The sequence below is a fragment of the Meriones unguiculatus genome, chromosome 14 (genome assembly GCF_030254825.1).
Source record: "Meriones unguiculatus strain TT.TT164.6M chromosome 14, Bangor_MerUng_6.1, whole genome shotgun sequence".
Classification (NCBI taxonomy): Eukaryota; Metazoa; Chordata; class Mammalia; order Rodentia; family Muridae; genus Meriones; species Meriones unguiculatus.
Window position 1 is genome coordinate 72,761,765 of NC_083361.1, and position 16,187 is coordinate 72,777,951.

At 38.7% G+C, this 16,187-nt stretch overlaps 1 protein-coding gene across 1 annotated transcript in view; it reads right to left on the reverse strand.

The window, feature by feature from the left end:
* Positions 1-2,451: 2,451 nt before the first annotated feature.
* Positions 2,452-16,187, reverse strand: part of LOC110549604 (vomeronasal type-2 receptor 116) — a 42,816-nt gene continuing 29,080 nt past the window's right edge. The window contains exons 4-6 of the mRNA XM_060366217.1: positions 13,986-14,213; positions 13,505-13,628; positions 2,452-3,371 (exon numbers count right to left, since the gene is read on the reverse strand). Coding sequence (XP_060222200.1) covers positions 2,452-3,371; positions 13,505-13,628; positions 13,986-14,213 — 1,272 coding nt within the window. The remainder of the gene's footprint in view (positions 3,372-13,504; positions 13,629-13,985; positions 14,214-16,187) is intronic.

Below are 16,187 nucleotides of genomic sequence, written 5' to 3' on the forward strand. Positions count from 1 at the left end.
TTGGCAAAGGGCAGGGAGAAGGTGAGGAAGAAGCTGAGGGAGGGAGGGTGGGATTGGGAGGGAATAAGGGAGCAGGATACAGCTGGGATACAGAGTTAATAAAATGTAACTACTAATAATAAACAATAATAAAAAAATAAAAAAGAATGAGTTTTCCTCCTGTAGGTACTCTCTACTGCCTATAGCTTATTAGTTTATTGAAAGATATCCTAAAGAAGATCTCCTGAGGCTATGCCAGGATTTTCATGTTTGATCTTGTGGACATTTTGTCAAGAAATCAGAACTGCAAGAACAGTATCATGTTTTAAAGATAGCATTTCAGACAACGTTAAACAGAGTATTCTCTATAGAGGAATATCGAATGGCAGAGAAACACTTAAAGAAATGTACAACCGCATTAGCCATCAGGGAAATGCAAATCAGTACTACCCTGAGATTTCACCTTACACCCATCAAAATGGCTAAGATCAAAACTTATACAACACTCTGGAAATCAATTTGGCGCTTTCTCAGACAAATAGGAATAGTGCTTCCTCAAAATCCAGCCATACCACTCCTAGGCATATAACCAAAAGAGGCTCAAGTACACAATAAAGACATTTGCTCAACCATGTTTGTAGCAGCTTTATTTGTAATAGCCAGAAGCTGGAAAAACCCAAATGCCCCTCAACTGAAGAATGGATACAGAAATTGTGGTACATCTACACAATGGAATATTACTCAGCAATGAAAAATAAGGAAATCATGAAATTTGCAGGTAAATGGTGAGATCTGGAAAAGATCATCCTGAGTGAGCTGTCCCAGAAGCAGAAAGACACACAGGATATATACTCACTCATATAGACATATAACATAGGATAAACCTACTAAAAACTGTACATCTAAAGAAACAAATCCCGAGGGAGGACCCTGACTAAAATGCTCAATCCCCATCCCAAAAGGTAAAGAGGATGGACATCAGAAGAAGAAAACAGGAAACAACCTAGGAACCTGCCACAGAGGGCCTCTGAAAGGCTCTGCCTTGCAGACTATCAAAGCAGATGCTGAGACTTATGGCCAACTGTTGGTCAGAGTGCACGGAGTCTTATGAAAGAAGTGGGAAATAGTAAGATCTGGAGAGGACAGGAACTCCACAAGGAGAGCAACAGAACCAGAAAATTTGAACACAGGGGTCTTTCCAGAGACTCCTATTCCAACCAAGTACCATGCATGGAGATAACCTAGAACCCCTGCACAGATGGAGCCCATGGCAGTTCAATGTCCAAGTGGGTTCCACAGTAATGGGAACAGGGACTGTCTCTGACATAAACTGATTGGCCTGCTGTTTGATCACCCCCCTCCCCGATGCGAGAGCTGCCTTACCAGGCTACAGAGCAAGACAATGCAGCCATTCCTGATGAGATCTGATAGACTATGATCAGAAGGAAGGAGTGGGGGACCTCCCCTATCAGTGGACTTAGGGACGGGCATGTGTGAAGAAGGGGGAGGGAAGGTGGGATTAGGAGGACAGGAGGGAGGAGTTTATGGGGGCATAAAAAGTGAATAAAGTATAATTAATAAAAGTTTAAAAAGTAAAAAAATAAAAGAGAAAAAAGAGATAGCATTTCACAGCTATCCTTACTTAATGGTTTTTAAATTTTTCGATTCCTATGCCAAAATTTTTGCCAAACTTTGATGGTGAGAACATTTGTTTATCTGTTCTATTTAGGTTGGAGCATATAAACTGTTATTGCCAGTTCTTTAAACTGTTATGCATTTCTCAACTGATTGGTTTTTATGACATTAATAAGCTTCTAAGTTTGAATTCAGCCTATGTTTTGGAATATAAACATAAATACTTAGAAAGGAATTTGTTACTATGATCATGTAGAAAAATGGAAAAGCATGATATTAAAAGACCTTTTATGTTCTGGTATATTAGGTTTTCAGCAGCATCAACTTAAAGCATGAAATGTCTTCCTGTTCACCATCCTTCAAGTTTAATCAAAAAGCAGTTAGGTATGTTATAAAATTATTATTCTTATGTTTACAAATTCATGGATATCACCTCACATAGAAAATTATTTGATCATTTTTATAGATTTCCTTGCAGTCCTGGATAAATATAAATATTTTCCTTACTAAATTCTATCTGTTTATATTCTCCACTTTGTGATATATTTTTTTTCTATGTAACATTTCCACATATGAAATAATTTGTAGTGTTCATTTCCAATAACCACATACCACTCAAATCAATAATTTAAAACCAGCCTTATTCATACAGTAGCGCCTGATCATAAAGTTTGATCCAAGAAACTGAAGTCTAGGTCATGTGTGAGAACTTTATTATGCAGCCTGCTTTGTATTTTTTCATGGTACAATCCCCATATTTTGATATGATATTTGATGAAATTTAATGATTATGTTATCTTGGGGATATGATTGGTATTATAAATGAGCTACTTAAATTCAACGAATATTTTCAGCTTTACCATGTGAGTTTCTGAACTTAAGAAAGGAATTCATCTGTGGTCTTAACAAAATGATGTAGCACTTTGGGGCAAAGATGCAAAGAAGTAGCCCTGCACTTGAGGCTAAGATGCAGAAGACCTCCACAGCGACTGTAACCTTGCCTTTTGTGCTGTGGTAGACAGGGAGGAAGGTGATCCACACACTGCAGAACACCAGCATGCTGAATGTCAGGAACTTGGCTTCATTGAATGTGTCAGGTAGATTCCTGGCCAGGAAAGCTACAGTGAAACTTGCTAGGGCAACAGAGCCCATGTATCCCAGAACACAGTAGAAAGCTATAACAGAACCCTTGTTACAAACAACAACGATGTGGCCATGTACCACCTGTACATCTGCATCAACAAATGGAGGAGAAGTTCCCAGCCAAATTCCACAGATAATCAGTTGGATCACGGTGCATAGAGGAATGATGAAGTTTGGTGCCCCTGATGCCAGCAGCCATCTCATCCTTCTTCCTGGAAGAGTAATCTTGAAAGCCAGTACTACAGTAATCGTCTTGGCCAAGACAGTCGAGGCAGCCACCGTGAACACAATGGCAAATGTGGTCTGCTGCAGGATGCAGCTGGCCGTACTGGGATGGCCGATGTAGAGCAAGGAACAAAGAAAACCAAAGATGAGGGAGATGAGTAGCACATAGCTGAGAGCTCTGTTATTGGCCTTGACGATGGGAGTGTCTTGGTGTTTCAAGAAGACACCGAGCACAATAGCTGTAAGTGCAGAGAAGCATAGAGCCAAGCCAGCCAGAGCCAATCCCAACGGGTCTTCATAATCCAGAAAGGTCACAACTTTTCTGAGGCAGTGAGTTCGATTTGTGTTAGCATAGTGGTCGTCTGGACACTTCACACATTGATCCATGTCTAGTATAGGGTACAAAGTATCATAATTTTAGGTTTTCTCTATTATGCAAAGGAAACACCAAATTAATACACCATTAAAACATAAATAAGCTGTATTACCTCTTGTGGAATATGGAAATTAATTGTGGCAGCTGTATAAGCTGTATCCCCTATTTTCAATGCTTACCAACATTTTGCAAGCTTTTCTTATATCTGTCTTATATAGCCATTTTTTTTTTTTTTAGTATTTTTGGAAAACAATAATGTCCTGTCATAAAATATCCCAGCTGTCACCATAACATACCTTAGTTAGAGTGGATTACTCATGTAAGAACACATTTGCTATTCAAAATTTTGTATATTTTGAAAAAAGAACTTAGAACAAGCTACTTCTATGCCTCCTTTTACTTTTTAAAAATTTGTTTATTTATTTTTATATTTTTATTGACTTTCCATCCTTGTTGTAGCCCCACCCCTGCTTCCTTTCCAGTCCAATCTTTCCTCTCTTTCTCTCCCCTCTCTTCTTTTACTCAGAAAAGGAAAGCTCCCTTTCCCAAACAGTCCAGGTCATCATGTTTTATCAGGACTGAGGGTGTCCTCTTCCCCTGTGGCCTGGTAAGGCAATCCTGCCAGGGGAAAATGATCAAAAAGCTGGCAAATGAGTCAGTGTCTGATGCAGTCTCCATTTCCTTTAGTAGAGAAATCACTTGAGGCTTAAGCTTCCCAACTGCTATATCTATGTAGGGGACCTAGATCCAGTTCATGCATGGTTCAGCAAGTCCTCCTGGACCCTGGTTAGTTGGTTTGGTTAGTCCTTTTGTGAAACTTATCATTTCCAGGCCCTTTTCTCTTTCTTCCCATTTTTCCACAAGACACCCTACAAATCACCCAGTGTTTGGTTGTGCATCTAGGCACCTGTTTTGAGGCACTGAGTAGGGCCTCTCAGAGGACAGCTCTGTCAGGCTCCTGTCTGCAAGTCTCACAGAGCTTTGTTCATAATGTCGGGAGTCGGCCCTCTCTAATATGATAGGTCTTTGTTTGAGTGCGGCACTGGCTGCACATTTCCTCACTCTTTGCTCTAGCTGCTCTATCTTTATCCCTACATATCAAGTTGGCAGGGTAAATTTTTGGCTGAAGTTTTTGTGTGTGGTTTTGTGTTTCCCTCCTTCTACTAGAAGAATAGTCTACTTAGTGAGTTTCTTCTTCAAACTCTATGGCTGTTGCTGGTGTTCTCTGCTTGTGTACCCCTCATATCTTCCGGGGAGCCTAAGCTGACTGAGCTCTCCAGCTTGTCACAGAAATGCACCCACCCTCATTTTCTCTTTTCTCTATTAGGGGCCTTCTGTCTTCTAACCCTCACTCTCTGCAGGTCTGATCTTCACCCTCTTAACTCTCTGCTACCCCTCTCCTACCTTATTCCTTCTCATGAGCCAATACCTCTCTCTATTTTATCTTACCTTCCAAGTGAGAAATTTCTATCCTCCCATGAATCCTCTATATTATGTTATTTGAGTCTGTGTCATGTAGTATGCTTATCCTGTACTATATGACTAAAATGCACTTATAAGTGAATACATACAACATACGTCTTTTTGGCTCTAGGTTACCTCACTCAGGATGATCTTTTCTAGTTCCATCCATTTGCCTGCAAATTTCACGATTTGTTTGTTTTAATACGTGAATAGCATTCCATTGTCCAAATGTGCCACAGCATGTGTATCCATTCTTCACTTGAGGGACATCTAGGTTGTGTACCAGTTCTGGCTATTGTGAATAAAGCTGCTATGAACACAGTTGAACAAGTGTCCTTGTTGCACTGTGGAACACATTTTGGGTATATACCCAGGAGAGGTGTATCTGGGTCTTGAGTTAAAGCTGTTGCCAATTTTCTAAGAAAGAACCATATTGATTTGCATGGTGGTTGTACAATTCACTTAGAAGCAACAACAAGGAAGTGTTCCCCTTTCTTCACATCCTCACCAGCATGCCCTGTTGTTTGAGATTTTGATCTTAGCCATTCTGACTAGTGTGAGATGGAATCTCAGTGTCATTTTGATTTGCATTTCTCTGATGACTAAGGAAGTTGAGCATTTCATAAGTGATTCTTGGCTAGTAGAGATTCCTCTGTTGAGAACTTTCTGTTTAGGTCTGTACCCCATTTTAAATTGACATTATAATCACTTTTTGCTTATTTCATAATTCAGATTATAACAAAATTATGTAACTTTCCCCTTACCTATCCTGCTTTTAAAATCTTCCATACTTCCATACTTCTTGCTCTCTTTCAAATTCATGGCTTCTTCACACATTAATTGTTGTTACATGCAAATATTTTATGTATATACATATATTTTTAAATACAACCAGTTCAGACTGTGTAAAATTATTTGTATGTTTTCAAGGATGACAATTTTGGCATCCAAAGATAATCAGATAGAGTGTTCTTCCCAGCTGACAGCAATTTCTCAACCCTTTAATATTCCTTAGTTGCCTGTTGCATAATAGTAACAATATGCAATATATATGATTGTTGCCTTATTGTCTTTTCTGCATTCCATTTTTTAAATCTTTGGTCAGCTCTTGTTTAAGCAGCTATTTTGGTGAGCTTTTATGAGTGTTAGTTATGACCTTCCTAGAAGCCCTACTCTCACAGCAACCTTCCTGATCCTCTATTACACTTAATTTTTGTTCTTTACTGTGTTCCTTTTTTCATATTTTATTTTTATTTTTTTATTTATTACAATTTATTCTCTTTGTATCCCAGATGTAGCCCTTTCCATCATTCCCTCCCAATCCCACCCTCTCTCTCTAATCTTCTCCCATGTCCCTCCCCCAGTCCACTGAAAGGGGAGGTCCTCCTCCCATTCCATCTGATCCTAATCAAAAGAAATGAGGAAAGACACTTCAAACTCATCAAAGACAAAAAATCTACAAGATGATGTCTCAAATCTGAATATCTTCTCCAATTGAAAGGGCTCTCATATTTGGAAAAGAAAGCTTACTGAATTTTAAATTACACAGAAAACCACATAAGTTAATAATTGATGACTTCAACACCCCACTGTCATTAATGAACAGGACATCCAGACAGAAACTAAAAAGAAAAATAATGGAAGTAGGAGACATTATGACTCAAATGGTCCTAAAAGATATTAACCCAGCATTTGTATCCAAACAGAGGATGACATACTTTATTTCTCAGCATCTTCCTTAAAAATTACCATGTATTTGATCAAAAACCAAGTCTCAACAAAGGTGAAATAACCCCCTGTATCTTACCAGTCCTACATCCAATAAAACTGCACTTCAATAACAGAATCAGCAGAATCTCACAAACTCATCACGACTGATTAACTTTCTACTCAATAACCTTGAGAAAAGTAAGAAATAATTAAGAAACAAAGACTTTACAGAAGTCAATGAAAATGAATGCCCAACATACCTACACTTACATGACTAATGTGCGCACTGCTAGGAGGAAAGCTCAAAGCACAAAGCGCCTTCATAAACAAATAAGTAATATCTCACTCTAAAGACTTAACAGAACAATGGAAAGACATAGAACAAAATGAATTAAACATACCCAAGAGCAGTAAAAAGCAGGAAATAATCAACTTCAGGACTGAAATCAATAAAATAGAAACAAACACAACAATACAAAGAATCAATGGAGCAAAGAGTTGCTTCTTTGAGAAATTGAACAAGATAGAAAAAGCCTTTCCCAAACTGAAAGGCAGAGAGAGAGAGAGAGAGAGAGAGAGAGAGAGAGAGTTTCCAATGCAACATATATCCAAAGATGCTCCAGTGTATCACAAAACCCATGCTCAGATGTTATTTGTTATTTTTTTGGCTTTAATAAAAATAACTGAAAAATAAAACACACACAACTAGATGTCCCTCAACTAAAAATGTGGTACATTTATGCAATGAACTATTACTCACCCATTAAAACAATGACATCATGAAATTTAGAAGCAGTTGGGTGGAACTGGAAAAATCATCCTGGGAGAGATAATCCAGACTCAGAAAAAACAAATATAGTATATATTCACTTACAAATGGGGGTCTGCAGAGACTGATACACAACCAAGGACCATGCATGGAGAAGAGCTAGAACCCCTGCTCAGATATAGCCTATAGTCAGCTCAGTCTCCATGTGGTAAGTGGAGGAAGAGCTGCCTCTGACATGGACTTGGTTTACGGGTTTTGGGTCACTTCCCCTTCAGAAGGCAGCCTTACTAGGCCACAGAAGAAGAGGATGCAGACAGTCCTGATGAGGCTCATAGGCTGGAATCAGTTGGTAGGGGAGGAGGAACCCCTAAAATGAAGGCTAGGGGTTGGAAAGAGGGAGAGGAAGAAAGGGTGGGATCTGGAGATGAGCGAGCAGACTAAGGTCAGAATGTAAGTAATAATAAAAGAATAAAAGAGAGAGACTGAGAGAAATCTGGATGCCGACCCAGCCACCATTGTGAATTGGAAATGGTGGCTAATGTGGAAGTCATCAAGCAATGACTGATTTACCTTGAAACTCACTCCACAAGAGGGAACCCATGCCCAACACTCCTTGGATTTCCAGAACCCAGAGACTTGATATCCCAGAATCCTAGGATAAACTCAAATACTACTAGTCTTTATAAAAATCATGGAAATGATTCCTAAATGATACTTTGCTACAGTCGAAATCAACACCTCATCCACTCATCATCGCAGAGTCTTACTTAGGCAGAAGATGGGAGTGGGTGCAGGGACCCACAGCCAGACACTGTGTGACAAGAGTCTAAACTGAAGGTCTCCATCAGTTCTCTTTCTTCAGAAGAGGAAGGAGAAAAGAGTATAGCAGACATAGGCAATGAAGTACTCCAGGAAAATATGGTCCCATAATTCAACTAAGCAGGGCTCACATGAGCTCACAGAGACTGAAGCAACAAGAATGAGGCCTACATTTTTTTTTCCCACCAGGTGCTTTTCACATATGTTGTGGTTGGTAGCTCAGTGTTTTTTGTGGGACTCCTACCAGTGGGAACAGATTCTCTGACTCTTTTGCTTGGATTTAATACTCTTCTCCTCCCATTGTGCTGACATTTCCAGCCTTGATATGACGGCTCTTGGCTTGTTTTATTTTATCTTGCTTTGTCCTGTTTGATTATTTTCTTTAGGAGGACTGATATTTTCTGAGAATGAAATCAAGTTGTGAGTATGGGTGAGGGGGAAGGTGGTAGAACCTTGGAGGAGGAGAGGGAGAGGAAACCTTGGCTGGGTGAATTGTATGAGAAAACAGCCTATTTTCAAGAAAATAAAAAAAAATAAACACAGAAGCAAGGGAAATTTAACAATATTCAGTTTAGTATTGTTATCTTCAAGCAACACAAAAGTCAATAAATTTGACCTTTTAATTTAATTTGATAAGTATATCATTGTCTCAATTTAATAAGTAGTTTAATGAAAATTTTTATGCTTTATTCCACTTACTTCGCTTATTTTCTTACATTAGTCTCTAGGTTCTGTAATGAACTTTGATTAATATTTTAATGTAATTTTTAAAATATGTACCTTATCTTAATAATCCTTGCATACAAATCACATGGAAGCACAACACAAGCTCTAAGATCAACAATGAGCAAATGAGACCTCATGAAACTGAAAAGCTTCTATAAGTAAAAAAAAAACTGTCATCAGAACAAAAGGACAGCCTGCAGGTTGGGAAAGGACCTTCACCAAGCCTCTATCTGACAGAGGGCTGATATCAGAATATATAAAGAACTCAAGAAGATGAACAGCAACAACTCATGTAATACAATTATAAAATAGGGTATAGAGCTAAATAGAGAATTCTCAATAGAGCAATATGGCAGAGAAACACTTAAAGAAATACTCAAATTCCTTAGTTATCAGGGAAATGCAAATCAAAAAGACCTTGAAATTTTATCTTATACCCATCAGAATGGCTAAGATCAAAAACTCAAGTGACAATACATGCTGGAGAGGTTGTGGAGAAAGGGGAACCCTCCTCCAAGGCTGGTTGGAATGTAAACTTTCACAACCACTTTGGAAATCAATCTGGTGTTTTCTCAGAAAATTAGGATAGTGCTATCTCAAGATCCAGCTATACCACTCCTGGGCATATTTCCAAACTATGCTTAAGTACACAACAAGGACATTTGCTCAACCATGTTCCTAGAAGCTTTATTTTTAATAGCCAGAAGCTGGAAACAACCCAGATGTCACTCAGTTGAGAAATGGATAGAGAAATTATGGTACATTTACACGATGGAATATTACTCAGCAATTAAAAACAAGGACATCATGAAATTTGCAAGCAATTGGTGGGAACTAGAGAAGATCATACCGAGTGAAGGATCTCAGAAGAAGAAAGACACACATGGTACGTACTCACTTATAAGTGAATATTAGACATATAATATAGGATAATCACATTAAAACCAGTACACCTAAAGAAGCTAATCAAGAAGGAAGACCCTGGTAAGACGCCCAATCATCATTAAGAAAGGCAAATGGAAGAGACATCAGAAGAGGGAGAAAACAGGGAACAGGACAGGAGCCTACCACAGAGGGCCTCTGAAAGACTCTACAGGGCATGGTACTTGGTTGGAGTATGAGTCTGGAAAAACCCCTGTGCTCAGATTTTTTGGTTCTGTTACTCTCCTTGTGGACCTCCTGTCCTCTCCAGAGCTTACTATTTTCCACTTTTTTCATAAGACTCCATGCACTCTGCCCAACAGTTGTCCATAAGTCTCAGCATCTGCTTTGATAATCTGCAGAGCAGAGCCTTTTGGAGGCCCTCTGTGGCAGACCCCTTATTTCCTGTTTTCTCCTTCTTCTGATGTCCATCCTCTTTGCCTTTCTGGATGGTGATTGAGCATTTTAACCAGAGTCCCCCCTCTTGATTAGTTTGTTTAGGTATACAGATTTTAGTAGGTTTATTCTATATTATATATCTATATGAGTGAGTCTATATAGTGTGTGTCTTTCTGCTTCTGGGACAGCTCACTCAGGATGATCTTTTCCAGTTTCCACCATTTACCTTGCAAATTTCATGATTTCCTTTTTTTTTTCTTGCTGAGTAATACTCCATTCTGTAGATGTACCACAATTTCTGCATCCATTCTTCAGTTGAGGGGCATCTGGGTTGTTTCCAGCTTCTGGCTATTACAAATAAAGCTGCTACAAACATGGTTGAGGAAATGTCCTTATTGTGTACTTGAGCTTCTTTTGGATATATGCCTAGGAGTGGTATTGTTGGATCTTGAGGAAGCACTATTCCTAGTTGTCTGAGAAAGTGCCAGAATGATTTCCAGAGTGGTTGTACAAGTTTACTTTCCCACCAGCAGTGAAGGAGGGTTCTCCTTTCTCCACAACCTCTCCAGCATGTGTTGTCACTTGAGTTTTTTTTTTCAACCAGCAAACCACTTTTAATGCATACTTAGCCTTTCTTAGAGTATAAACATGAGTGTTTACATGCAAATAAAGATATGATTATCATTGCCTCTCTCTTAGAAATGAGTTTTTATGGAGGCCCATGAGGACAGCCTTCACTCTAGTGCTTGAAGCAATGAACACATCTTTCTTTTTCCAGGTGTAATTAAAAGTCACCTTACAGAAGTAGGATGAAGCTCCCTCCTCTTTTTTTTTTTCATCAGGACCCCATTCTATTTCTCGTGGAATTTCTTGACCTGGAAGTGTTTGAACCACATTTAACCCTCTAGCCTTAGCGCTCTCTCTCTCTAAAACTTTTATTAGTTACACTTTATTCACTTTGTATCTCCCCAGAAACTCCTCCTTCGTCCCCTGCTAATCCCACCTTCCCTCCTCTTCTTTACAAATGCCTCTCCCAAAATCCACTGATAGGGGAGCTCCTCCTCTCCTTCCTTCTGATCTTAGTCTATCAAATCTCACCAGGAGTGGCTGCATTTTCATCTTCTGTGGCCTGGTAAGGATGCTCCCTCCTCAGGGGAAGGTGATCAAAGAGAAGTCCAATCAGTTTATGTCAGAGGCAGCCTCTCTTCCCATTACAATATAACCCACTTGGACACTGAGCTGATGGGTGTAAGGTGAAATCTCAGGGTCGCTTTGAGTTGCATTTCTCTGATGGCTAATGAAGTTGAGCATTTCTTTAAGTGTTTCTCTGCCATTCAATATTCCTCTATCGAGAACTCTCTGTTTAGCTCTGTTCCCCATTTTTTAATTGGATTTCTTGATTTGCTGCTTTTCAACTTCTTTAGTTCTTTATATATACTGGATATTAGCCCTCTGTCAGATAGAGGGTTGGTGAAGATCCTTTCCCAGTCTGTAGGCTGTCGTTTTGTTCTGATGACTGTGTCCTTTGCTTTACAGAAGCTTTTAAGTTTCATGAGGTCCCATTTACTGATTTTTGCTCTTTGAGCCTGTGATGATGGTGTTCTGTTCAGGAAGTTGTCTCCTGTGCCAATGAGGTGAAGGCTCTTTCCAATTTTTTCTTCTAACCGATTTAATGTGTCTGGTTTTATGTTGAGGTGTTTGATCCATTTGGACTTTAGTTTTGTGCAGGGTTATAAGTATGGATGTATTTGCATATTTTCTACATGTAGACATCCAGTTAGACCAGCACCATTTGTTGAAGATGCTGTCTTTTTTACTTTGTATGGTTTGTCCTCTTTGTCAAAATTCAGGTGTCCATAAGTTTGTGGGTTTATTTCTGGGTCTTCTATTCAGTTCCATTGATCCACCATTCTGTTTCTATGCCAGTACCATGTAGTTTTTATTACCGTTGCTCTATAGTACGGCTTAAGATCAGGGATGGCGATACCTCCAGAGATCTTTTATTGTAGAGCATTGTTTTAGCAATTCTGGGTTTCTTGTTATTGCATATGAAGTTGAGAATTTTTCTTTCAAGTCTGTAAAGAATTGTGTTGGTAATTTGATTGAAATTGCATTGAATCTGTAGATTGCTTTTGGTAAGATGGCCATTTTTACTATGTTAATCCTGCCAAGCCATGAATATGGGAGATTGTTCCATCTTCTGATATCTTCTCCAATTTCTTTCTTCAGAGACTTAAAGTTTTTTTTCAAACAGGTCTTTCACTTGCTTGGTTAGATTCACCCTGAGGTACTTTATGTTATTAGTGGATATTATGAAGGGTGTTGTTTCCCTAATTTCTTTCTCAGCCCTTTTGTCTACTGATTTTTTTTTTTTTAGTTAATTTTGTATCCAGCCACTTTGCTGATGGTGTTTATCAGTTGTAGGAGTTCCCTGGTAGAATTTTTGGGGTCACTCAGGTATACTATCATATCATCTGCAAATAGTGATGCTTTGACTTCTTCCTTTCTGATTTCTATCCACTTGATCAGCTATTTTTTTCATTTTCTTTATTTTTTGAGGCAAGGTTTCTCTGAATAGCCTTTGCTGTCCTGGACTCTCTTTGTGATCAGGATGGCTTTGAACTCACATAGACCTCCCTGCCTCTGCATCACCTTGTTCAGATATTTCTAAACACCTCAACAGCTATCAATTCCATCATTCAATTTCCTAGTGCTCTAGAAATAACATCATTTTCCAACTTCTTATGAACATAAAGTATTTATCCCCACTTAATTAAGAAGTCTCTGTGTGTACTGGTTATGAACATTAGAATATAAGCTTTAAACCAGAGGTCCATATCTTGACCTCAAGCACATACAAGAGCTATAGTACAATGGAAATTGAACCTACAAATGACACTATTGATTACCATAGCACAGTACAAAAGTGCATGTTTCTACATCATAATTCAATGTCATTGAATATCTAGTCATTAAGAGCACCCTAAGTTAGAAAAAGTTTTCTAACTTAGGGTGCTCTGAAAATAAAATGATGCAAAGCACATATGATTTTAGTACAACTGAAAATTAAAAAGATGAGATGATGCAATAATAATTAGGACTTGAAAGAAATATAAAAAATAAAAAAATATTAGATACCCTAATCCATGAAGAATGAGGAAAAATGCAGTTAAAGAGACAAAAGAGACAGAGTGGTTATTATTTCAAGCAGCAGTTTTACTGATGTTTTTAGCTTCATAATAAGATTTATCTTTTCCATTACCAAAGAATTTTTTGAGAACTATATGAATATGGAAGAAGAAAACAATGTGCATTACTTTAGATAAACATATCCTTACTTGTCATGTTGGAAATTTCATTTTCTGGGCAGGGGTTGCAATCATAACAGCAGACAGCCTTTCCCTCCTGAGGGGATTTTCTGAGTCCAGGTCTGCAAGGCATACTACATTCCGAGGGTGGAGTCTGCAGAAAATCAGATATATTGTAAAATTAAAGAATATAACATATGTGGCAAAAGCTGTAGTGATTCACTATATGGAGCTACTACAAGACCTCTTTTACTCACATGTTTCATATTGTAAAGCATACTACTGTTTTCAGATGAATATTATGAACATATGGTGAGTTACATATTATGAAACACAAGAGAGTGAGAGTAAGAGAGAGTGAGAGAGAAAAGGAATCTAGGAGGGTGGAAAGTGAGCCCAGTAAATGAGAAAATGTGAAAACTTTTATGCCATGATGAAGCTCAAGTAGACGGTTAGATTTTTAGGTCGTTGCACTACATGTGAATTAGAATTAAAATTAAGACTAAATTACCTCTCTGATATTTGTAGCCCAGTCTATCATTTCATCAGATATATGCAGTTGTTGACCATTTGGAAAATGACTGGAAAACTGTCCTATTTTTATTTTAAGTGCCATGTAGCGCTTAATATTCAAGATATAGAAAATGTCATACTCTGTATCCCGTTTTAAATTCTTATTCATGTTCACCAGGTCTCCAGCAGGATTTACAAACTGTATGTTCTTCAGGAAAGAGAACAACTAAAACACATTTGTCATTTTAGTTTCAATGATGACTTCACATTAGAACAAAAAGTATAAAGTCTAGAATGACCCTAAATTCCATTATGCTTTCCTGAAATATAACTTTCTCAGGAGTACTCAGTAGTAAAAAATGGAAAACATTCCATGTACATGTAAAGTTCAGTATACTTTAAAAATACTGCTTTATCAATGGATTTGATGCCCTAACACATAAATGCTTAAATTTTATGCCTGGGGGTTAGTGAGACATAATCTACTTCATTAGGACAACAATATTATTTGATCATTACGTATGGAACTGAGATCCTTAAGAGGGCAAAAAGTAGCAGAAATACTTCATATTATTTGAGACTTGTTCATTACATTAATCAGCAGCTTTTTCTCTTTTATTTGTTTTCATTTATTACAATTTATTCACTTTGTATCCCAGCTGTAGCTCCTCCCTTATTCCCTCTAAATCCTGTTGCCCTTCCTCTTCTTCCCTGCCTGTCCCCCACTGCACTGATAGGTGAAGTCCTCCTTACTTTTCCTCTGATCCTAACCTATCAGGTCTCATCAGGATTGGCTGCATTGTCTTCCTCTGTGGACTGATAAGGGTGCCTTCCCTTCCAGTCCATCAGGGAGAGGTGATCAAGGAGCCAGCCACGGAGTTCATGTCAGAGACAGCCCCTGTTACCCTTACTAGGGTACCCACTTAGAGAATGAACTTCCAGGGGATATCAAAGCAGATTTTGAGAAACATAGCCAAACTTTGGGCAAAGTGCAGGGAATCTTATGAAAGAAGGGGAAGATAGAAAGACCTGGAGGGAACAGATGCTCCACAAGGTGACCAACAGAACTAAAATATCTGGGCCAACGGGTCTTTTCTGAGACTGATACTCAAACAAAGGACCATGCATGGAAAGGACATAGCCTGTCTGCACAGACGTAATCAGCAATTTTTTGATCACATAGTATAAATAATTCTCTTATTGCCATTTATGAATGTCTCGATATAATATTTTTTTCACATGTGAAAAACATGATATACATGTCTGATTGAAATAGTCTTAAAGATTATTAACTTAGATTGTGAAATGCTTACTTGGGTGCCAGTGTTAACTGCTTCATAATTTATGACAGTAACATGATCTGCCTTGATAGAATACATAAATATATTCATTCTGGTGCAAGGTTCTCTTTCCTATGTATTTAGAACTTAGGGTTTATTTATTTATCCCTCTGTCTATCTTCATCATTTGTTTATTCACCTTACATCCTAATCACAGCCCCTTTCTTCCTCTCCTTTTGATTACCCCCTCAGTCCTTCCTCCCTGTATCTCCTTTCCCCTACCCTTCTGAAAAGCGAAGCCTTCCCACTTTCCCAGCCTAGCACATCAAGTCATATTAGGACTGTGTGCATACTCTGCTATGGTGGCCTGGCAAGGCAGCCCTGCCATGCGCAAGTGATTGAAAAGTATAAAAGATGTCAGAGAGTCCTTGTCAGAATCAGCCCCTGTTTCCCTTAATAAAAAACCCACATGGAGACCAAGCTGCCCATTGAATACATGAGCAGTCAGCCTAGGTCCAGTCCACACATCATCTGTGGTTGGTGTGTCAGTCTCTACATGCCCCTTACACCACGCTGGGACCAGGTGTTTTGGCTCTGTTTATTATTGTGGTGATCCTCTTCATTCTGGACTATCATTCTTTCTATCATTTCTCCCACTCTTCCACAAAGTTCTCTGCACTCCTCCCAGTGTTCAGCTGTGAGTCTTAGCATCTGGTTCTGAGTCTCAGCACTCTTGTTTTTTTTTCCAATGCAGTTTATTCAGGAACCTTGAACAATCATCTGACCCTGGGGAAAGCCAGCCCACAGCTTAAATAGCCTCTGGGTAGCCAACCCAGGCGTGCCACGTGGGCAATGCAGATAGGTCCACATACATGGAAGCAAGCCAGATCCTCGGCCTTAGCCAAATGTGGAGTTGTTCG